This window comes from Cephus cinctus, unplaced genomic scaffold, assembly GCF_000341935.2.
Source record: "Cephus cinctus unplaced genomic scaffold, Ccin1 Ccin1_scaffold0008, whole genome shotgun sequence".
In the NCBI taxonomy this organism is placed as follows: Eukaryota; Metazoa; Arthropoda; class Insecta; order Hymenoptera; family Cephidae; genus Cephus; species Cephus cinctus.
In genome coordinates this window covers 803,014-827,252 of record NW_014332759.1, presented here as the reverse complement: position 1 = coordinate 827,252, position 24,239 = coordinate 803,014, and the positions used below count along the sequence as shown (strand labels likewise).

At 36.6% G+C, this 24,239-nt stretch overlaps 2 protein-coding genes across 4 annotated transcripts; one reads left to right on the top strand and one right to left on the bottom strand.

The window, feature by feature from the left end:
* The first annotated feature begins 1,618 nt into the window (after positions 1–1,618).
* On the top strand, positions 1,619–7,267 carry LOC107271191 (tyrosine-protein kinase Shark). The gene is made up of 14 exons (XM_015746922.2): positions 1,619–1,914; positions 2,028–2,165; positions 2,310–2,473; positions 2,557–2,742; positions 3,001–3,085; positions 3,334–3,492; positions 3,585–3,790; positions 3,915–4,079; positions 4,164–4,320; positions 4,390–4,637; positions 4,818–4,926; positions 5,159–5,327; positions 5,404–5,530; positions 6,638–7,267. The coding sequence occupies exons 1-14, from the start codon at positions 1,839–1,841 to the stop codon at positions 6,833–6,835; spliced, it is 2,187 nt and encodes a 728-aa protein (XP_015602408.1). The 5' UTR covers positions 1,619–1,838; the 3' UTR covers positions 6,836–7,267.
* A 1,005-nt stretch (positions 7,268–8,272) lies between these two features.
* Positions 8,273–23,481, bottom strand: LOC107271250. 3 transcript variants are annotated; one of them, XM_015747048.2, is made up of 2 exons: positions 23,212–23,481; positions 8,273–11,344 (listed from the first exon to the last, which is right to left on the bottom strand). In XM_015747048.2, exons 1-2 carry the CDS (start codon positions 23,262–23,264, stop codon positions 10,705–10,707), a joined length of 693 nt encoding a protein of 230 aa, XP_015602534.1. In that variant the 5' UTR covers positions 23,265–23,481; the 3' UTR covers positions 8,273–10,704. The 3 variants fall into 3 exon arrangements, with proteins under 3 accessions (XP_015602534.1, XP_015602625.1, XP_015602711.2); XM_015747139.2 differs by lacking the exon at positions 23,212–23,481 and adding an exon at positions 21,195–21,418; XM_015747225.2 differs by lacking the exon at positions 23,212–23,481 and adding an exon at positions 14,145–14,270.
* Positions 23,482–24,239: the final 758 nt, after the last annotated feature.

Genomic DNA, 24,239 nt, shown 5'->3' with positions numbered 1-24,239 from the left:
CAATGTAATGGTTTGGATCAAATCGTCTGCAGGTTAGAAACACGCAATCAAGTCCAGCCTTCAACGGGCGGCGGGGTCCGTCTTACAGGTGTGCGGACTGCTGCGTCGAGGAAAACTATTGGAGTTAAAAGGGTCACAATCTGTGATCAACTTTAAGCACTTTCGGATGCTTTGGTCGCAAACACAAAACACGAGAAATGGGAGCCAGACTAAAAATCGCGATCACCCCTAGCCGAGTCGACCGCAACGAATCACAAGGATCCAGAAACCAACCGAAGTCGGAAGATCTGCTAGAGGTCTTTAATTACACTGAAAACCTTCGTCCCTGCCCGCCCGTGCGCCGAAACTCTTGGCAGGTTAGACGAAGGAACCACATTCATCACCGGTGGTGAATCACGTTATTCCTCGATCAGCGCGCAAAGTGTTTCCGACAGAGGTGATTGAAGCTACTTGGTGGACGTAAAGTACACCTATACGCTACGTGGAGTAGCACAAGCGAACGCAGACGGACGTGATCGCTCCCCTAGAGAGCGCAGTAAGGAATGCCGACGCCAACCCACGACACGCCACCGCTCAAACCGACTTGACGTATTTACTACGGAGTTGACTGTGATAGCAAAGAGATATCACGGAAGAAGCAATTGTCCAGCGGAAATAACGGAATTAGGTAACACAGCACACACTGAAGTCGCGCAGCGAGAGAGAGATAGAGAAACACTTGTCTCGTAGGTAAGGACGCACTGACTAGATGGATGGGTCTAGGAACAATGAAGGCCCCGAAGCCGATACGTCCCCTGCGTCACAGGCAGCCACCCCGACTTACGTGTACTAACCCCCGAGCGCTGCCTTGGGAAAGAGTCGTCAATGTTCGGATTTCGGTTGTGCTTATAGTTGACTCTAGAATATTATTTACTAAACATTTGACTCATTCGTATATTACAAATATATTATTTAGTACCTAGTATACTATGTGCTATATTATAGCGAAGACATTATATGAAATTTTGAAAATACAATTAAAATGGTGGGCTAGTGCTGGATCATGTAATAAGCAGATATGTAGTGACTTATGTACTTGGCATTATTAATATGATTTCAATATTTTTTGTGAGAGAAATGCACAGCACTCCTGTACTTGCCATAGTCTTTTTACACGTACTAGAACGACGCGATTGGAGGTCCGTTTGCGCTGTAGCGCGTTGAATAATTTAAATACTATTCAGCCGAATAGAAAAGCAGTAAAAATGTCCCACAGTATTGTACTTATTGATGTCGGGTAAAAATATTTCAACAATAGGCTTTTTCAACAGTTGTTGAGAAGTTCTTTTGTTCCCGGGCTCGTTCTAAGGGTTGCTTTGGGAAACAGCGGTGAGTAGCGGAGAACCTCTGCCCGCCAAGCTACGCGTCCGTGTTCCCGTTTAGCCTGGCTACGACGGGATTCGTATTGTCGACGGAGGCGATGATCACAATATCCTACTTCCGGACTCGCCGCTATGATTTAGCGCCACGATTTTCGTATCGCCTGAATCCGGAGCGTTGTGCATCTCCCCACTCATCTCTGTCTGCTTTCTTGCGGATGACCATCTATGTTTTCAGCATTGTTTATGGAATAGTATTATTATTATTATTAATGTTATAAATGTCATTTTTATCTTTGATGTTCAGTAGATTCAATCTGTTTTATAAGAACTTTGGTATCCACCATTTAAGGGGCGTAAACAAAGAACCAAATATTATTTAATTTTTAACAGTTAAAATGTATTGCGCTGCAGATAAATGAAAAATGAAGACATGAGAATCGATCATAAGAACGTTAATTAACATCCGTGTCCTTGAAAATGGCTTCAGAGGATAATGTTTGTTGGTATCATGGTAAATTATCAAGAGAAGGTGCTGAGAACCTACTTAAGGAAGGTAGTGCAACTATCTTTTATTTCTGTCATTTCCTGTGATCAGAGCGACATTTATTGGAATTTAATTGCTTGCCATGATATGGATTAAGAAAACAATGCCGTTTGTTTTTATAGAGTCGCAGGAAGATGGGATTTTTTTAGTTCGTGAGAGCAGTACCTCATGTGGAGATTACGTATTATCTGTACTTCATAACGGAGAAGTAATTCACTATCAGATACGAAAACATGGGGAAGATGCTTTCTTTTCCATAGGTACTCACCTTATTTTGGATATGATACTTTTTACTTTTATATATGGCTCAGTATGTTGTGCTTTTTATTTAAAATTCATGCATTTTTATAAACTCTGTAATATTTTACTTAACTTTGGAAATATAAAACATACAACTTTTGCAGATGATGAAACCACAATACATGGCCTTGACACACTGATAGAGTATTATCAGGAGGACAATCATGCTCTGGAAACAAAACTAAAGATACCATGTAAAGGAAAACCACCACCACATGACACTCGTAGGCATGGGTGTACAAATCTTTTACATCGTGCTACAATTCAAGTATTGAATCCTTGATCCTTTGCCTTACTCCTATTTCTTCATGCAAAATAGAAAATGTTAACTTTTACAACCTATATTTTCAGCGTAACTATACAATTGTCTCCGAATTGCTAAAATGTGGGTATAGAAATTTGGAAGCAAAAAATCAATTAGGTCAGACTGCTGTTCATTTGGCAGCTAAAGGTGGTGCTGATGAGATTCTCAAAAAGTTGATACAAAGTAAAGCCAGCGTGAATTGCCGTGATTCTGCTGGTTACACACCGCTTCATGTAAGTGTTTATAATATCGCAATGGAGATTTAATGAGTAGTTTTCTTGCACGAGCATCACAATAATTAACCCAATTATAATTTTATAATTTATCAATACTCTTAACTACGTCAGCTAATAAATTTAAATTACTTAATATTTAATTTTATGCTGAAATGCTGCTTTATCAAGGAACGAGGTACATTCGATAAAGCTACAATGATCTGAGGATTTTCTTTTCTAAATTTTTGTGAACTAATCTTAAGTTTGGCTTTTCAGTATGCATGTCAAAGTAACTTACCAAGCACTGTGCGCATACTCATTTCTGGAGGAGCAAATGTCCAAGCCCGACATACAGAAACGGGTAAGTAGTTCAATGTTAATGAACATCATTTTATTAAAATACTACTAAAATAAACAAGAACTTTTAATCAAAATTCTAAAATTCGTAGCAGCTGCCAGTGTCTTTATACCAAATATTACTATGATATATAAAAATGTGAACCCAAACCTACTAATAGTACATAAACAATTTTTAATAATTTTATAAGTATCATAAGAGCTCTGTAAAACAATATAAGAACCAAGATTACAATTATTGATTATTTCTAGGAATGGTACCGCTGCACGAAGCGGCCAGCCGTGGTCACAAAGAAGTGATTCAAGTATTATTGTCTATGAATGCACCAGTTAATCCACGTACATTGGCTGATGACGTTCCAGCAGATTTGGCAAAACGCAATGGTTATTTAGAATGCGCCAAGCTGCTTCGTACGTATTATCTTAAACACTATTTCTAATCAAATTATTTCATGGATCACGACCATCGCCTAATTTATTCTCAATTCACTGATTTATCGCAGGTAACTATCAAGGTCCAGCGCCAAAAGAGAAGCGTAGTGATTGGTATCATGGAACTCTGGATCGCTCGGAAGCCATTGCTCTTTTACAGAAACATGGAAATATAGATGGTTCTTTCTTGGTTCGATTTAGCGATCGCCATGGCGGTAGTTACGTGCTTACTGTCATGTATCACGGACAAGCTTATCATTTTCAAATACAGAAAAAGGTCAGACATTCCTAAAGAATATTAATGAGCACGCGAATGTTATATGATTTGAAATGGATTGGATCATTCTAATTGGAATTATAATTTCATTCGTCGCTTGTAACAAAATTTTTTATCAGTACAGAGGGACTTTTTATTTATCGATAATGGGCCTTATCTTTCATCTCTGGAACATGTCGTGGAACATTATCAGTGTATGCCCGATGGTTTACCTGGACCATTAAATCATCCTATTGCTCCAGTTCCAAGGCCTCCGATCCCGGAAATGCCAGCGTCAATTTTTAATGGAGTTTGTATTTCGTTTAATTATGAAGACGTATCAAACATTATTTTGTTTATAAGCATGATTTTATCAAATATATTCCTTTCTTAGAACACCCTGACAAAAAAGAAGCAAACTCTTAATAAAAGAAAGGAAGATGAAGCACTTCCGATGAGGGTTCCAACACATCCAGTCGATGACATAAATGAGAACCCGGAACCAGGTCAATTGTCTTATGATTCAACACACGAACCTACTATAGCTCAAGGTAAACTGTCTTAATATCACCAGAAGTAAGAATATCCGGGTTATACATGATTAAAACCTTTGAAAATAGATTTTATCCTCGGAAAGAATCTCATATTGGGAGAAGTTCTCGGCGAAGGAGAATTCGGTGCTGTTTACGAAGGGGTTTATGAGTCATCTAGTAGGATTCAGGAACCCGTAGCCATAAAAACTTTAAGAGAGTCGCATAATGAGGATACTCGTCAAAATTTCTTAAGGGAAGCCCGACTTATGATGACGTTAAATCATCACTGCATCGTCAAGTTAATCGGTTTCTCAGAAGGTCCGCCGTTGTTAATGGTAAATACAAAGAGGAACGTTTTATTTATTATTATCTCCCTTAATACTGCATGCACTACATAGATTAACATCAAGATTTTCATTTCGTGCATTCAAGGTTGCGCTCAAGTTAAAATTGTATGATATTCCGTACATACATAAAATAATATGAAAATAATTATTTTAAATTAATACTTTCAGGTGCAAGAATTGATTACAATGGGGTCGATGTTGGCTTATCTGCTTGAATTTCCAGACAGAGTCAGCGCCAATTATGAACTAAAGATCTGGGCTTCCCAGATAGCCTGTGGTGAGTAATTTGACCATCTTCATTATTCGATAAGGATTCCTTTTAGTTGCTCAATGAAATTGTATCCCGCTGCACGGCTCATGAGAGAACATGAAACCTTTGTCATATCACACGTACATAGATGGCTATGTATAGTTTACACATACGTAAAATAATCTATAAGGATTCGATTAATTAACTGCTGATGTATTATACGAATAATAAATATTAATTTCCAATTCATTGGTTTAAGGTATGAAGTATTTAGAGGAATTGAGACTTGTGCATCGAGATTTGGCTGCCAGGAACATTTTATTAGCTTCCAGGCATCAAGCAAAAATCAGTGATTTTGGATTATCCAGAACATTTGGATCAAATGATTATTATAGAGCTACGCAAGGTGGAAAATGGCCAATAAAATGGTATAACTCACTTTTACAAGGATTCTGTACTATTTATGTTGGTTTCAATAAAAACTTATTTGTCTCTCTTCTCAAGGTATGCTCCCGAGTCTTACAATTTTGGAACATTCTCGCATGCCAGTGACGTATGGAGCTTTGGCATTACATTGTGGGAAATGTTTTCCTATGGTGAACAACCTTATGGTGATAGGCGTGGAGTTGATGTGAGTAATTGACTATTAATTATTGCTACAGTTTATAATAATTACATTATTCAATATTTCGAATATAGTCAGAAAAACATGTTACGGTATTACAGTTTAAAATGTATAAATCGAAGGCACTAGAAGTTTCATGAATAGTATGAAGGGTAGACCGGTTTACAAAAGAAGCAATTGAATTGTACCGAGTGGCTGTGAATACGTATTGTGTGCAAATGTAAATTAAGTATAGTTTAGCATTACCCAAGTCGAGGCTGTAGTTGAGGAATATCGAAAGTACCCAGATGACATCTATAATAAAGCCTTGTGCGTAAATGATTTAAATATTTTTATAAATCCAGCTTTTTCGTTGGATTGCCGTATTCGTATGATTTGCTTATTCACCATCTTTTGTATTTATACCAATGTTACTTTTTAGCAAATGACTATTTCACATAATAACGTAGGTTTATTTAAACCTTAATTGTAATACCACTAAGATCGCTATGGTATACTATCTTGGCGAAGATAGATTGTTCCCTGACTTATTTCATTACTTCAGCACTTATTTCATTGATAAAATCTAGTTTCCCAAAGTTTTTTAAGAAATCCTTTTGTCCATTGTTACAATTTTGTTACCTCTAATGTGGAACCAGTTTTTTTGTTTTCTTTTTCATTTCCTTAATAGCAACTCATATTTTCAGTGCTTATTTCGGTCAGCACGAAGGAGCTATATAAATTCCTTTTGTAACGGTGAGAATTCACGCAAAAGAGGGATTGCTCTTGCCTCTACTATTTCTTTATTATAGTTTTTGTATCATTGTTTAATTTTATTTCATTTGCATTTATAGTATTTTTTCTTCTTTCGTACCACTCGTTTCCGTATGATTTTAGGTATTGTATTGAATCTCTAATTGGCAAATTACCATTCCTATTACGTTAATGGGCATTTAAGGATTATTTTTTTAAATATATTTATAGAAAAACAATTACTCGGAGCACTTAGTATAAAAGGTTAAGAGCTGATATAACAGCGCGATGGTGCTTAAAGGTGTACTTACCTAAAAATAATTTTCTTTTATTTATATAAACTTAAAATTCATTTGCATAAATTTTATATTGTGATTTTAGGTTATTCAGCTCGTTGAAAAAGGAGAACGTTTGGAAAAGCCTGAGAAATGTCCTGAGCATGTATATCTGGTGATGCAAAGTTGCTGGTCTTACTTGCCAGAGGATCGACCAACGTTTAAGGATCTTTTGGAAATTTTTAGTAGCGATCCGGAATATGCCAACATAAGGGAACTTGTGTCGGCGGTCGATATTAGTTGATGCTCAATCAATATTCGATAGTCGAGCCTATACTATAAGCATTCAGGAGGAGCTTTAGTCATAAAGAATCTGGAAGATTTATCTGAGATAATGCCACAAGAAAAACGAGTACAATGTCAAACGTCTTCTTTGCCTCTTTCCTCAAAATTGTATGTCGCAAATTGTGTACATGTGCCAACTATCTATAGTTACGTAGGCACGCTTGTGTCTCAACAATAATTCGTGATTACGTGCCATTTATTGGATTTTTAAGCAATATAAAGATAAATGCGGTGTGTAAATATACAAGATTCTCGCTGTTTTGGCAATAATGACGAAACGAGTGATGTCGGTAATATGAAGATAAATGTTCGCTAAGGAGAGTGAAATGGTGTAAGACGCTTGTGAGAAAAGAAACGAAAATAAAAAGACAATGATAAATTTATTTTACGTTATGCTGCTGTACAATCATTGTTGGGAAATTCTTTTGTTCATCATTCAAAATTTAACAATGCATCATTTCTTGTACATACATACAACAAACCGTTTATCATTTGCGAAAATCTATATTCAATTTTGTACCTTTTCAACGCAAAAGTATTTCCAGTTTGCCACGTTAATTTCATTGCATCATAACTCGATGAATTATACACATGTGTTACGACATTAGCTGTCTACGGTATAAATGAAATGTGTATTACGTACTATCATTAATTTCCTGACGAGTATCGAGTCATGATTTGAATGCGGATATTACGGTATCTATTGGGCCAACTATTAAAAGTCGATTTACGTCACTAAATCTGAAAAGAAATTCCAATTGTGTGAATATATATATATATATCCATATTTGTCATTTAATTAAATATCCTTCATTACCGAACCCCTGCAAATTCTTTGATGGGTAAGACGAATATTTCAATTTATCCGTATTACGATTAATTCGTATTAGTTTCGCTTATTTCTGGTTTTTGGAGGGATTATATATATTTTAATGCCTCGAAACATTGTAAACTTGTATTAATAATTATAACATATCTTTTTCGTGCTCTCTTTTCAATTTTACGTATCTAATATAATTTTGTATTAAGACAAAATAATTTTTAAGACTCACAATGCTCGAGTAGAATTCCATAATTGTTCATTTGCATTCTTGAACGTTGCGTGACTTGTGACTGAAGAAAAAAACATTTCGAAACTGCTGACCCACACTCTATGTCTAAAGTATGCCCGTAAGGAATAAGTTTAATTAAAACACGTTAACATAAATTGTTAAACTATCATGTCTAATCATTCTTAAATGATGGTTCAATTGAAAAGGACTTGGAATTGCTTTATGTCAAATGTACGAAAAGTAATCGTGAAATACGTCATTTTTTCGAAATTTTGATACATTTTGGAATTTGTTGTTTGTTGAGGACAGTGACGTAGGACTGGTTAATAATGTATAGATATATATATATATATAAAGCCATCATTATTAACACCTATATAATTTATATTACACGTATATTCGTATGTACAAATTATATACAGGGAGAAATTCTTTCGGTGTCTTGCTGTTTTTCCAAAATTTTCTTCTAATTAATCTTACGCAATGACTGTTATTACTAAAGAAATAGCGATACGACAGTGGAGTCTTTGGGACACATGAACTGTCATCGATTTGAAAAGTTTTACTTTTTCTGTCGTATCCCAATAAATTCCAACAGTAGAATATAATTTTGCATTAAATCTCTATACAATTGTTTGTTCGTTTAGTTGACGCTCTAATTCGTAGTTTCTATCAGAAGCATTGTGAATAAAGTTTACCATACAGAACAATTTTGATAATCGGTGGTTGTACTTATTTATCGTGAAATAATATTGCTTTATAGATTACACTCTAAACTGTGAATATGCAGACATTTTGAAGTTGACAGAGTAGACAAAAAATACATAAATTGAGTGACTACGGCATGTAATTGTGGATTGGGGAATATTTCTTTTCTTTTGTTCCAAATCGCAGAAATGTGTACGCTTTGAATTATTGTTTCAGGTTTTGTGAGGTGGGGAAGAAGGAGAATTATAAATATAAATTCATTGCTCGCTTAAGAGTACAGTGTAATAAAAAATAAATAATCGTAGACCTGAACCGTATATACAGAATATCACTCGCTTTTCTCGTTTTTTTTTAATTTTTTTTTTAAATATTCTACTAGATGCAAGAGACAAACGTTTTCGGTTGAATCACGATATACATATTTCATGGATCGGTCGACGTTTGGAATTCTTGGGATTCGGACCATTTTACTACTTGATCTTAAAAATGCAAGAGATTGTTGGATTTTACTATTTTTTTATTTTGTTTTTTCAAAAATTCTCAGTACTATATTCTTGTTGTTCAATAACCGGGCTCGATGTCGTACAATGTTATTATCCCGAAAATATATTCAACAATTCTCGTCTTCAATAGTCTTAGTCCTTAACTTGTATTTGGTATTTTTCGAAAAATGTATACTCCACTATCGCAATTCTTTATTTTTTTTTCTTCAAACGTTTCATTATATTATTTTCTTTGTCATAACATAAAAAACATCCTCGTATTTCCAGTTAATCTTTGATCTCCAAACAAAATTCGGAAAGCCTACTCCCCGTGCACGCTCTTTTCAGTCTTGCAATATTTTTCGAAAAATTCCAATATCACGTGCGTCTATGATATTTCTAGAAATTCATTTTCTCTCTCTAACATTCGTGAAACATAAGAACTTGATGCGCCATTATGAAAATCAAGAAATGCATTTAACAATCTTTTCTTACTAATTTAAAGTAAACTTATCTCATTTATCAAACCTTAGGTGGAAGATAACATTGGATCGAAATATTTCAATATCCCCAATATTGTCGACAATAATTATCTACATACCTAATTTTTTGTTCGACACTCCCAATGGCAACTGTACACTCCTTGGCACTTTATGCAAGAGTTACAAAAGTAATGAAAAAAGAAACAAGCTGCAAATGACAAATGAAAATTGAGAAAAAGAGTTAACGGCTGTTGATAAACGTGAATGCATGTACTTTGACCGTAACCCATAAAGTACGTCCGATCCAAAATATATTTCGACCTCAGGTCTTATGAAATTTCGCTGGCGTGCAAACATGGCCTCGGCGATAAGAACTCCTTACGACATTTCAAAAACGGAAATATTACACCCCGTATGTTTGTAAGAAAACATTATACCGAGCAAACATGCTTTTGCAATAACTTCTCCCTTCACTCACGAAACACTTTTTTTTCCCAATCCAAGAAGAATTCCACTTATCTATTGAAGAAACAATCATTATTTCGCGTATACTCTTAACACCATTATTGAAATTATTTTTTCCAACTAGAAAACGTTCCTCGACCACGCGAAAACGTTACCCAAGTTTCTGAACAAGACCCAATCATTATGAACATAGAATACCATTGACGAATTCAATAATTCTCAACATAAATATTTGTCCCAGTAACGACGAATAATTAAGCATTGATAAAACAACCAACTAACCATCATCACAAGAGTTTGCACAATAAGAGGTACGGCATTACAATCTAAATCAGGCACTAATCGAAACATTCACACGCACATAGAATATGACGATAAGGCAAGTTCAATAAAGACAAAAAGAATTATTCATAGCGCATCAAGATCAGGAGGAGCGTTCACGCGTTAATGAGCTAATAAAGCGCAAATACGCAATCTTATAATGAAGAATTTGGCTAAAGTCTCTGACATTGCCAAAAGCCGAGAAGCTCGTGTAGCAGAAAGTCTATAATGCACGATCAATATTAATAATAATAATATTAAAAATAATAAGAAGTAACTTAACAGGAGGGTAAAATGACGCGATAGAAAACGGGAGAATCAAACCTGCCCACCGACATCAGCTTGATACCTGAGTGTCAGATAGGCAGCGGCTTCAGTCATCCTTTCAATGCTGCGATGAAGACCCCTGAGATGTCTTCGGAAATTATCAGCAGCGATATTGGCCAGCCTGTCGCTAGGTTCCTCGTTCTCAAGACCAGAATCATTTTCAATTCCGGTATCGGAATCCGAATCGCATGCAGAGGACGAGACCGACGAGGATGACGTAGTCGATGCGTTTGAACTGATGGAGGCAGCACTGTGAATGCTCTGCATGGATGTAGTGCTTGGTCTTCGGGTTAGAGTGGCAGGTCTCCTCTTTTCCTTTTCGATATCAGCAATGATATCGTCCTCCTCGGGTTCCTGGGACCAAAGGAGTTCGACCTTCGTCCTGTTGACGATGTTATACAGACGAAAGAGATCAGTGTTCGCCATGGTGTCCTTAATGGTGGCGCCACGCTTTCCCTTCATGGTAATGGTGTCGGCAGCATCACCCACGGCCAGGTCCAGCAAACGACTTGGTACCAAGATTGTTTCCTCCATTTCATTAACGGTGCGTACGAAACGCTCCATGCTGTTAAGAATGCTCGCGTTGCTGAACTCTGGTTCTTCATGGCGAGCGATCCTTCGCAGGGTAGTTCTGAAACGAAAGGAATACCAGGTTATAAAAAATCTTTTTCAGTTAAAAATTCAAACTAAGACAATAGGATATTTTTATTGGATTTATTTTTCAAGTGACGGTTTCTTGTTCCCGCGTTAGACACATCATAACAGAGGATATCGTTGTTGCATGCAAATATTTGTCTTTACGACACGCTTCTTGACCCCCTTTTTGCAATATCACACTAACTGGCCTTCGTATTCAACCTGACGTTTACCGCTTCACTCTTTATGACACGGCGTAATTGCTTAGCGACACTGCGATCCACCCAATATCGATAATGAAAACTAATTGTCTCTCCCACTCTGTGACTTCATTCATGATTATAAACAAAATATTTCTCTTCCACATTTTTTCATCATTTTATAATTCAATAGTTCTTATCATGCATCATACCTGACTACAGGAATACCCTGTCATTGCAATTAATGCAAAAACGTAACGGGAATACGAATATTTAAGAAAATTAAATGCATACAAATTTCATAAACATATTATAATATTGCAATATCATGACGATCGTTGTCTGGAAAAACATTTTGACTTTTATAAGAGTATTTGGTAAATTATCAAGCACGCAATACTTGGCATGAGGTTATTGCAGGTGTAAACCTTGTCGATGTATGCATAGCATGAATGTGGAATTACCTTTAAAAAATGAATAATGCAAACATATTTAAGAGAAACGGGTTCTGCGATCACTTTGCTTTTTTGCACTTACATGACCGCTACGCATGAGATTCGAGAAATAGAAAAGACTACGTAAATTTATTCGTACTGATGACTCGATGACTCTGACGTCAATAGATCTTCGATTCATACTTGACATTTGTCATGCTACGTGGCTAACGTCATCATTCACAACCGTGATCATCGTAACCATTAACGGGGCGCATAGTGGCAGCTTGATAATATGAAAGAGCATCGGGAAATATTTTCATCATTAACCCGGGAATGGTCGCGCCATTTTGTTCCCCATTTGAAATGCATTGACTCTGGGTGTCTCGGACACCCCACGCGCCTATTCCCGGGTTAAGGTTAAATTAGAAAATAAAAATGTTCAGCTGCCTTCATTGCGCTTCAACTTAAGGATTCATTATAATCGTCGAACGTATGAATTAAGCATAGAAAATTAGTATAGGTCACGATAACCTAACGTGATTTCAAATAATCATCTGTCATCGTACAACACTAATAGCAGACAAAATAATTACAAAGCTCATTGGTGTTTGACGCTACTTGGTATCGGAGGACGATAATTTTATTTAAATTTTTTTTCGACCGCTTGACGTAATGGAATATATATTTTAAAAGTGTTCGAGCGAAATTGACAGATAGCAAATATTTTTAATCTTTTCCATCGCCCGTGACGCATAGTCACGTTAGCTACGGCACAAAATTAAAAAAAAAAGTAGTCACTCAACAATTTATAATTAGTCACGCGCGAACCATAGGAAAAAAGAGTTCAAATTTCAATACTAACGTCCACGGTCCAATGCCTTTACGCATTGCTTTATAATTTGCGATGCTAAGTTTTTACGTACCTATTCCTGCGTACGTATCGTCGTTATTGTATGCAAAGTAAGCAATTGAAACCAATGCAAATATCATTCCTGACTTTGATAAATATTAAGTCCCATTTTTCTGTATCATTTCACAAGCGACCTTTGTGCGTTTTTCAACTGTTTTCCACGTGCCTCATTTACTCATTCTAAACTGTTCACGTTACACCTTCCACCTTCCACCTTCAACCTTAAACCTTTCTGGAGTATTGACGTCAGAGGAAAAAACAAAGAAACATTTCATATGATAATTCAATGTATTTGAACGGATGTCAATTACCCTTTTGGATCGTAAGTTCAACGAAACAGTGGCGCCTCGACATTATACGATATTGGTGGGAGTTATTGGAACTATTAGTTGAGGCAAAGTGCATTTCGGTCATTAATAAGACTGAATGACTGGATAAATTTTATTGGTAAATTGGCCATTAGTTCAAGGTAGTATGAAAATGGTGTTTTGTTGTACGTATAGGCAAATCATCGAATTTACTATACTATCTATATTTCATGAAGATTGCAATTTTGTATTAAATAATTACACCTTGACGTCAATGTAATCATGTGTTAAAACGTATTGACACTACTAGCTATTGTACATTGTAGAACCAGGTTGATGGCATTTGGCTTTCGATGAAACACTTTATAAATACAGTGCCCACCCCCTGAGCGCAACTTCAGAGACTTTAATCGTCTGCATCTTATCAATAATTGATTCAATTTCGAGTTAAGCGATAACCGCAATTAACGAATTAAGATATTTTCTCTCTTCGCTATTTACAATCTTTTCACGCTTTGCGTTGATGACAGACTTGAAAGTTAGCTTCGAAATGAAACTTTCTCTCGTTACGTTTATCCGAGATTTTGCGAATGGCTAATAATTATGTGGACCGAGCATTAAGCAGATGTCCCTGTAAGTTATTCGAATTGAGTTGAACATTTTATACGTTTACATAAAGGTAATTGTATGACCGAAACAAAAATTATAATTAATCAGTTTCCTCTTGCTGCCTGTGATAACGTGGTATTAAACGACTGTCTGTAAGGTTATACAATAGCAGCCTTTGAATCGATAAAGTTGTTATTAGATAAGTTCCACGTAATCAAACTCCTTAACGACAAGTGTTGCGTGCATCAAGCCACAAGGATTAGCAACTACTGCAGAAAATATGCAACCTGGAAATTCGTACTGTTTACAAATAACTTGAAGCGATAAAAACCTGCAATTTGATGACTGCATCAAAACCACCATCGCGGTATCCATTTACCGGTAAATATCAATAACTTGTGCGTCGACAGTATAATAATGAAGGACCGAAAACAAATACCGTCTGGTTGGTTATGTACGTTGAAATCAGCAAAACAAAAGTGAAACATTGATGTTACGGTTGGGGCTACTGTCGCGTGCTAGAAACGGCAACTGCTGAAACGCTGCTTGGTGTTCCTGCCGCTTACGGCAGCAGGACAGCCCGGTAGGTATAGTCGCATAGATAAACGTAGGTTTCTGCTATATCGACAGTTGTCGGGAGCAACGTGAACACAAGTGGCGTTCGGGCAGTTGCCGTTTCTGGGAATTGATGATTCTAGATAACAATTTTCTGACAAACGAAAGCAACCCTATGATTGTCGTGAAACAATAATAAAAATTAAGGATATTTCCTAAAAATAAAGTATTACTACTAACGCGCAAGAAGAGTACAGCCGAATTTTCTCGAAGCAAAGCGAAAGTAGCCAAGACTCAGGGGAATTTCAGTTCGAAGTCCTTGAGAAAGAGAAGCATGAACGTCGCGCATGCCAGAGGCATGAGTATAATTTTTCGCTGTAGCAAATAATATTGTAGAGTTAATGGGGGTTTGTGTGTCCGTGATGACGCATGGAAAAGTCAAAGAGGAAAAACTAAGTATATACGTGAACTGAAAGGAAAGGAAAAAAAGGGGGGAAAAATCGTTACGTTGAGAGAAAGGCGAATTCACGGTTCCCGTGATCATTGCATAACAATAAAGATTATTTAATTTGTTATCTCATTTGAATTCCATGCATAGTCAGAATCATTAAAATCGTCAAACATTATCTAAGAACACTCACTTGAATCAAACTCGCCTCCTATCAATTTACTTATGTAGATCCACTTACAAAGTATTTTGCATCAAAATGACATAACATTCAAATTCCGTTCAAATAAAGAAATAGACCAATCACAGTCTTCATCTAACCTAGAGTCACGTCTAATTTACGTAGTATCCGCATGTTTCCGAATTCGAAAAGCCCGTCGCGACGCCCACCAGTTCCCAATATACTAAATTAAAGAGTAGTTCACTTGTCTTCATACGTGAAACATCCATTCGGAGGTTACAGGACTTTTATAACTTGAAAATGAAGTATACATATCCGCATATTTGAAATACCTTTAAAATCCCTGAATTATCGAAAGAGATCGGGAACCTTGTGGGCGAACGAAAAAAATATCTTCAAGGCGTCCGCGCAAAAATTTTCTAGGTTGGGTCAGCCTTGAACGCGGTTACGAGTAATATGCGTGATAGCGGAGGAAATCGATACAATTGGGTGAATATGAAAAAAGAAAAAAAAAATGATATGGCAGGTATCAATTACGATTAGGATGAAACCATCCAGAGAGGATTATGGAAGAGATAGAAAAAATGAACCAAAGGTCGACGTTGTGTTGAACGCGTGCGAGTCACGTGTCTTGGTCTCGGTCTCTTGGTCTCATTACAAAATCGACGTGGACGCAACCGTGGATGCCTGCGTATATTAGTAAATATATCGTCGCGATCGATGTGCGACACGCTCGGGATTTTCGTTTGGTAACACGTGCGAGATAACAGAAGAATCTCGAACACGATTGAGATACGACCGCACAAGTCATTTCTGTGAATCCCTCCAGACTAATTAGGATTCGAAGCATGACGTTGCGTTGTTCGAGTTCATACATTAAAGATAGTATATATGTATATTCTCATGTAAATACATATTCACGTAAATCTGGTTACAGCCGGTATCCTCTAATTTCATGAATAAAAATACGTTATTTAATATTTGCACGAGAAAACAAAACGCGTGTTAAGCATACTTGAATTATTAATAGTTCAGGCAAATGTCATTAATTTTAAACAGAGTACCTAAATTTAGCATATTAAACATTATTCGTGTGAAATTACAGTCTGGCAGTAAGATCTGGCAGACGTACATACACATGTTTTCTCTGTAGTCTCTTTTTGCTGCATCTGAGCAGCCGATGCACGATAGATAAATGCGCAATGACGTTTACACATGACAATCAGCAAAATAATGATTCCGTGCGATAACAAAAAAGAGACACACTGGCAGGCAGTAATAAGTCATTCGTCTTAGAAAAAAATTTTAATTTTAAAAAAAATATCGACACATCCCACATACAGGTTATGTCGAAACATAAAAAAAAAGTTCAAAGTGCACGTGTTTCCTGCATGTCATTTTCCATTCAGGAACCCACAGACAGACGTTGATCTCGTCGATAACAAGAAATATAAATTCCCGTACGCGCTTAAAAAAATCTACAGTTACATGAAGCTAATGCAAATCGAAATAGTCCGCAAGCAGAACATGGTGATAAAAAAGATACATAAAAGTCGACATCTCAACCGAATCAGACGCTATGGCGCATATTAAAATTTCGCTTATACAGATCGACTTTAAAGTAGAAGCGACTTAACGACCAATCAAAGGTTAGCATTCCATGAAAAGACGACTGCAATTGGTCGTTGGGCCTTGTCTTTAGATCAAAGCGTTTCAAAAGGTAAGGTGTTAATACGGAAACATATATACATATATATATAACGAGAACTCGGTAGAGAAAAAGTCTCTTCAACCGGAAAATAAGCGAGGACACGGCCTTCTTTTACCTTAAAAAATTGAAATAAACAAAACAAATAAAGATAACCCATACGGAAATTCCCCGAAGTGCAAATATAACATGCGAATTCCGTTCCAAGAAACGTGCACGAAGCAAAGTGATGAAAATCAAACAATGACACTGCTCCTTTGTAGGCACACTTACGTATATCCCATTAGGGTGGATAATTTAAATGCAACTGCGTCACCTGTCACGCGCGGTTAGATCGCAAGACGGGTGCAAAGTCATAAAGTTTCTGGAACGTTCACAGCCACTTAAAGGTTATGCCAATCGCGTTTTGTAATTACATTATCGTCGACGACACAAGGTCGTGCCACATGCCGGTACAATACGTGTTATACGTAATAGTTATGTACATGAGTACTCACGCTATATGTACATATAACAAAAATGGCCATTTTTGGTAATTTATAAATGCACCTTGCATACATATGTATGTGTATCGTACGACAGTCGTTGTTTGCATGACAAACGCGTCTCGCGTATAGAGTGTACATTGACAGAGAGTGTTTAACGAAAAGCTCGAGTTCTAGGAAGATAGGAGTTATCAGGGTTCGTAAACGTCTGAAGGTTCACGGGTCCAAGAATCCACAATCGGTCGTCATCTTAAAACGACGAACGGAGGGAAAAAATGGAATAAAAAAAAAGACCCTACGCCACGTGCTATGCAAATGCCGGATGATGCCCGTGTGTTTCGATACAAGCGTTGAAATATGGGTCGTAATGAGGACAGATTATATCGATATGTAGGTCGATTGATTTCGTTAACCGATTTCAGCCGATTGGTATGTAACTCACGCGGAACAGGTCATCCCGTATATGACCCGTGGAAAGGGAAAACTTTCGGTTCGGAATGCGGCAAGGTCGTAGCTACGTGGACACGTTACTCGATATTAACAAATGCATTGTTTATTGGTATAATCGCGTCTGTCTCTTATTATTCGTCTGTGATTCAGCGACCTCAATTTCTTTTCCGTACCTTACTGCTCCTCAATTAGAAAAGCAACCTTTCGATCGTCTCTTGGCATGGTTCTGGCTTCTTCTCGGTCGTTCGCACCTATCCTTTGTATACGACTCCTTTACTGGCATATAACTGTATGTATCGCTATGTGCGCACGTTAGTATATACATATGTATATATATATATATGACATTAGCTGTCCACCTGTAGAGAGTAGACAGCCGTTCCTCTCGTGGATCAAAGATTGGGCTTCGTCTCACAAGTCATTCGCCTACACGTCCGGCAACTGTGCTAGATAGCGTACAAATTTCTAAATTCTATTAATGAATGAAAAAAGAAAATATCGAATATGGTTGAACTTGAGCCAAACGGTTATTCAGGAGAGAATGTGTATTTTTTTCCATTAAAAATACTTTCTACTCGATGCAAGAGTAATTCGTACAAATTGAAATTACTTTAGGAACGCATATAAATATCTCGGTGTAAGAACGAAGCTAAAAATATCCTACACGTTTTCTTCGAGCGAATACCTTGTATTCGTATTCACCTCCCGTATTGTCATCCTGTTCTTTTTTGTTTCTCGGAGTTTCGGGAGAAAAAACAAAAGCCGAGAACACGGCCAGAGACACAGAACACGCTTTATAGAGAATATATCTAGTTATGCCGAAATTTTGTGGCGACTGAAAAATATTAGAGAGAAATGGCGGACGGCGAAAATCAATTGTTAGACAAAGCACTGTGCAAGAGTCGTGTATGAGGCGTCAAATGTCACCAAATGTCTAATTTCAAACTAACATTAGTAAATTATTTGTACTTAAATTAGCTGGTAGTTTTGCAATATTTACAATTTATAATCAGCATGCAAACGTCAGTGTTGTGATCTGTGATAGATACAAGATAAAAAATAACGCAAAATATCAAAGCAATTTTATGCCACTGCAATATCAATTAGAAGGTTATCGACAGAGTTCAGTTTCGTGTTGTGAAAACTATACATCCGACATTGACCTATGCTCGGCTTTACTCGTAGGGGTGTCGACCCGACGCAATCAATACTTTTGCCGGTTAAGGGACGGCCATATTACATTTTCGAATGTGTTCGCGCCCTTCTTTTGGCGGGGTTTTTAAATGCTCTTCGAATAACGAACGTCGCGATAGAAAGTGCAATTTTAATATCTTGCTACTCGTCGTGACATCATTGTCGTCTTGCAATGAAGGTAAAAAAAATGAAGAAACTCGACACGCTTCGAGTAACTGTTTCCAATTAGGTTAGGGACTACAAGCCTTTCTCTGGTAAGTACAGGTACACACTTCTAAATTTGATTATTTTTAAAACGATAAAGTCGAGTTCTTTCTAACCTCAATCATATTCCCATTTTGTATAATAAATTGTATCATTAACTTTTTTATTGTTTGAAATTTCTGAGTGTTCAATATTAACCGTTGAAATGACATTTACGTATCAATTCCTATATAACGCACAGTCATCGCGGATATTACTATCCTATAAGTAAAAGTTACATAACAGAAAGGCTACTTGTTCTGGAAAGTCCTGAATACAATCTATCTGGTGTAGAAACCATTAGTTGTATATTACACTGCATCGAGAACTAACTTCGCGGCAGTGGTTTTTATGGTTTCTATCTGCATATTTGCTTTCACACTATATGTGCAATGCATCTAATTATTGATCCATTTAATATTTTAAGTATGAATGGTTCAATGTAATTCAATAGAAAAAAAATCAATGATGCAATAAAGTCAACAACGGTATCAGGCTTCCTTGAATATAAGCAAGGTATGCATACGCGGTTATTCCGCCCAAACGCGCTACCTGAACATGGTTTTATCATAAGAATCGAAGAAATGCGCTAACTTCAGGCGGTGCATTTGGGTTGGAACACGGTATGAGTACACGAAGGAAAAAAGCATGACTGAACTTATTATTAAACAATACCAACTTATTTTCCTAACTAGCATTAATATTCGATTCGCACTTGTAAATATTGTATCTGATTTAAATTCAAAGTGCGTCAATGCAACTTTTTTTTTAATGATCATCGTCATTCACAAAAAAAAAGCTTTTTTACTTTATCCAATTCTTTAACATCGTAATCTAGCAATCTTATCTAATGTTGGATAAGATCATTTCATTTTTCTGCTATTTTTTTAGATCTCAGAATAAAGCCACGTACTTTTCAGGTTATGTTAAATATCCAACTGATTTCGACAACGACATAAATTCCGCAAGATCCTCGCGATTGTTGGATCTGAAAGTTAGCTAAAAGTTACATTTCAACTGAAAACGACAAAACGAGCCTCTCCTCATAGGGCAAAGCGAAATTAATGCTAAATGTTAGAAATATACAGTTCCCAATTTGTTATGCATTACTGTGGTTCGTGGTAAAATTCTAAACCGTGTCGAGACGCGGCATTGAAATATTTATTTTCAGGATATTTCGACGCATGTTTGACATGTGCGTATCGTATTTAGGTCAAGGGCCTGCACAGATGGGCTACGTGATTTTTTGAGCACTATCGCGCGTTCGTGTCATCATTTCCTCATTTACTCGTACCCACCAACTTGTACAGCCGACAACAAAATATACTTTCTCTATTCGTTGCAGTAATATCAGCAAACAAAAATTCGACAAGTTACACGCCCTTTTATTCGATGCTTCTGAGCGAAACACGTGTATTAGATATTTATTTTAAAAACCAAAAAGCTATAATAAAACAAGCAATGACCCCAGACTTCACGTGGCGAACGACTCCAAGGTACGACCATATCCAAAAATACTTTATCTACAACTAGCAAGAATACAAATTCTGATTCAAATGTATACTAGAGGAAAGATTTTGAGCAAAAATATATGCTTCAAGCGGCAACACTGTAAATTCAAACCGCGACTCATATCCGCCCCTGCCACGCTCCTAGTGACGCCCGGCTTTCAGTTATTGAATAGTTTCTCAGTAATTGCAATTACTTATCAAACAAATCTAAGGCGACATACAAAATGAAAGAGTCTCCTGTGATGACAGTAGGCGTTTACCATATATTACTAGGACACTCTAAATTACAAACTGGATACTTCTTTCACACAACAATTTCCAGAAAGCTTCTCCAATTCGCACACGTAGTCTCATATCAATTTTTCATCGCACTCAATAAGACTTGAATGATTGAACAGATTGGCAATGGCCACATGACAGGGAGCGTCCAAAAGACATTCACTAGTGAATATGTAGTCAGTACCAGCAATGCGTTAAGAATTTTCACTAGGTGCTTCTACTGATGTTAGCGCATGGTCAGAGTACATCGTGGGAGCCGCATTTGTCGTATATTACAAGGAAAAAATGGACCATCTACATCCTCAAATAGTAATTATATCTACAAACCTGCTGTTCTCCACGTTACTAACAGAGAGATCACCGTAGTTCATTTTAGCACGGAATTAGTTGAACACGTACTATAGACGAATACACGGAGTAGCACCTTCGCGATGATAAATAGTGAAACCAAAATAAGTGAGTGAAATATCAGCTAAGCCACCTGACGCAATGTAGTACACTAGTGGACGGTTGGGCACGTACTGATTTCGTGCTTGAAAGGCGAATGCAGCGTAGCAAGCGCCGCTTATATCAACGGTTGCTAGATGGATGAAGAAGAAGGGCACGAGGCTCCGGCAGCCGCGACACTACCGCCACCCATATTACTTTCCCGATGGACGATGGAGTACAAAAATGGTTAATGGTAAAAAAGACTAATATATATTAAGATTGTCATCGTATTTTGGGAGCTATAATTTGTTGCAAAATTTTTTTTTAATTTTTCTTACAGTAAGTACGCTTGAAAGTTGTTTTCCGTCACGGCACTGTACACTGTCTTATTTCCCCACAACTATCTTATGAAGCTACAGCTTTTCGGAATTGCAATGTTTTTCCTCAAAGATCCAGATCAATCGATTGACTACATTGTTCTTTGTAATCATTCTTTTTATTGCTAATTTTGCGGAAGTGCAATTTCTATGCTCTATATCTTTCTGCAACGTAGGCCCTTAGTTTTACCCTGGCATACACAATATCGATCACCGACATTATCACAGTATTTCAAAAGAGTCAAGGGTTAGAACAGATAAAAAAAATGTTCCTCCCTAGGACATGTGAATATTTAACAACGTACATAAGTTGGAACTTGTAAAAACCTTCAATCCTGAACCTAACCTATATATTACATGCATAACAAAGTCGACGAAGTGGAATTTCTTCGGATGTAGTATATCGATCCACAATTTCTATCTAGAAGCTTGCAATCACGATAGTTTCCGAAATTCCGATCTTTCCATTCCATCTATATTTCTAGTTCAAAATTTCAGTAATCATTTTTTTAAAAGACTTTCCCCCTTTGTTATTGTACAACACATATCCTCTTCTTCTGCCATTAGTCGCAACGTTTTCCCACATGAATTTTGCGCAGCACCATCGACCTCGTGTACGTCCCGTGTCTCGCTTTTTCAGCACCTAGCTTGCCAATATATCCCCTCCCTTAACTGCCGGTCTCATTCTAACACTGCTGCGCGCGACCTCCCATCTATGATTCGAAGTCGGACCATAATCCAAGATTCTGATTGGCTCTGCCGAAACACGCCAGACCCCCACCACAATCTAGTTGCAACTATACAGGTGTATCGTGATTCCGGGGGTTGCTCTTCAGAGAGCCGCGGACGCCTGCATTCGGCATGTCTTAGCTGACTGTTATATTCTTGTAGCGGCTTATAGAACGATATGAAACGACTTGCAAGTGCAATTACTGAATTGCTCCGTTGATAAAAGCCTCATGCACTTATTCAGATATTTTCTAATTGACGCGATAAAATTCGCAGCATTAACGGTAATGAGTGTATTGGTATCAATGTTAAAGCAACCTGCATCGGACGATGACGAAATGATACCAAGAATATGTTAGGTCACCTACGTATACATAGTGTGGCCTAATGAACAATATATTATTTAAGACTAGAAATATGCTTAGTTTGAATATCACTTGGTGCGGAACATTTTTTAAAATTAATGTGGATAAAAATGAATAAAAATGTTTCAAGTTTCATTTTTATGTTTCAAAAGAATAATTGCTTGTAAAAATGTATGTGCAAGTAATAATTTAAGGGAGGATCGTAATTTTCTAGTTATCAGCCTTTCATATAGAAGAAATATTTATATCATTTCATTTATATGTGACCTTCTACTATTATTTTTAGTGTGATTAAATTCTTTTTCGTAATTGTGCTCAAGGTTCATACATGCTCAAAGAATAGAGAGCATCAGTGATCTCTCTGTATGAGCAATACAATAATAATGAATGACAGTTATAATTTAATGATAAGATTTTGTTTTAATACAAAATTTTTATATTTACCTCGCCATAACGGCAGATTCGGCGGTTGTCCTATTATTTGGAGCGTAGACCATTTTGAAAAGGCAACTTTTAACTGTTATATCAAAATTTCTTGAATTAGTAAATGAGATGATTTTCAATTCACCTTACTTGAACTTTTTATTAATATTTTGAATCTACTTTAACAGTAGAACGTAAGTTTATCGTAATTTAAGCCCTTGAATGGAATTAATCAAATTATTTCAAGAGAACTGAACAGACTGACGAACTGTTCGGAACTGAAACTGATTGTAACGTCACGCCTTTAGTGTATATGATCTATCGGCATTTTCGCGAACTAAAATTCTGAAACGGTGGGGATAAAACCGCGAATAGCTGAGACACTTTTATCGGAAGTGGAAGTCGCAAGATAGGTTACGTATGTAGATCAAAGTTCACTAAATCGACCCTGAATAATAAATGGTACCACTTTTTTTGTCATCACTCATATGTGTAGACTAAGATATCTAAATATCCGACAATAAGTCTTATTAGTTGACAAAATAAAATTATCATCAGTCGAATACGTTTCAATATAATTTTCAATAAGATAACTATAATACTTGAGATTTGATATTTCTTTCAGTCGTTAATATCCCTCCATTATAACAAATATTGTTGATTGGTGACAGATCATACATTATATAATAAACAATTATTTTCTTGGATTTACTTCATTTATCTCGACAATGACTGTACTTAAATACTTCTAACATCCTCCATAACTGCATTATGGATTTGTACAACAGACAAATTTATTGGAGATAAATCTTGATAAAAGAACTAAGTAGTTCTTTTTTCGTTTATAATTCCGTATCGTGGCAGATCATTCGTCATAATTGAATTATTAGTACACACGGCATTTATACCTATTGATTACTTAAATTATCACTACGAGGTTCGAGAATGATCCACACCATTCCATCACGCGTTCAATGCTAACAAATTTTGAATAATCTACGTATGTTCATCATAATCATAACGATTCACAAACCATTAGTAGACTTCCC

Excerpts from the sequence above, each read along its gene's own strand:
- LOC107271191 (XM_015746922.2), top strand. The coding sequence starts at position 1,839 with ATGGCTTCAGAGGATAATGTTTGTTGGTATCATGGTAAATTATCAAGA. Across the intron at positions 1,915-2,027 it reads TGAGAACCTACTTAAGGAAG|AGTCGCAGGAAGATGGGATT; the intron begins GTAGTGCAACTA and ends TTGTTTTTATAG. Across the intron at positions 3,086-3,333 it reads AGCCCGACATACAGAAACGG|GAATGGTACCGCTGCACGAA; the intron begins GTAAGTAGTTCA and ends GATTATTTCTAG.
- LOC107271250 (XM_015747048.2), bottom strand. The coding sequence starts at position 23,264 with ATGGTCTACGCTCCAAATAATAGGACAACCGCCGAATCTGCCGTTATG. Across the intron at positions 11,345-23,211 it reads GAATCTGCCGTTATGGCGAG|AACTACCCTGCGAAGGATCG; the intron begins GTAAATATAAAA and ends CTTTCGTTTCAG.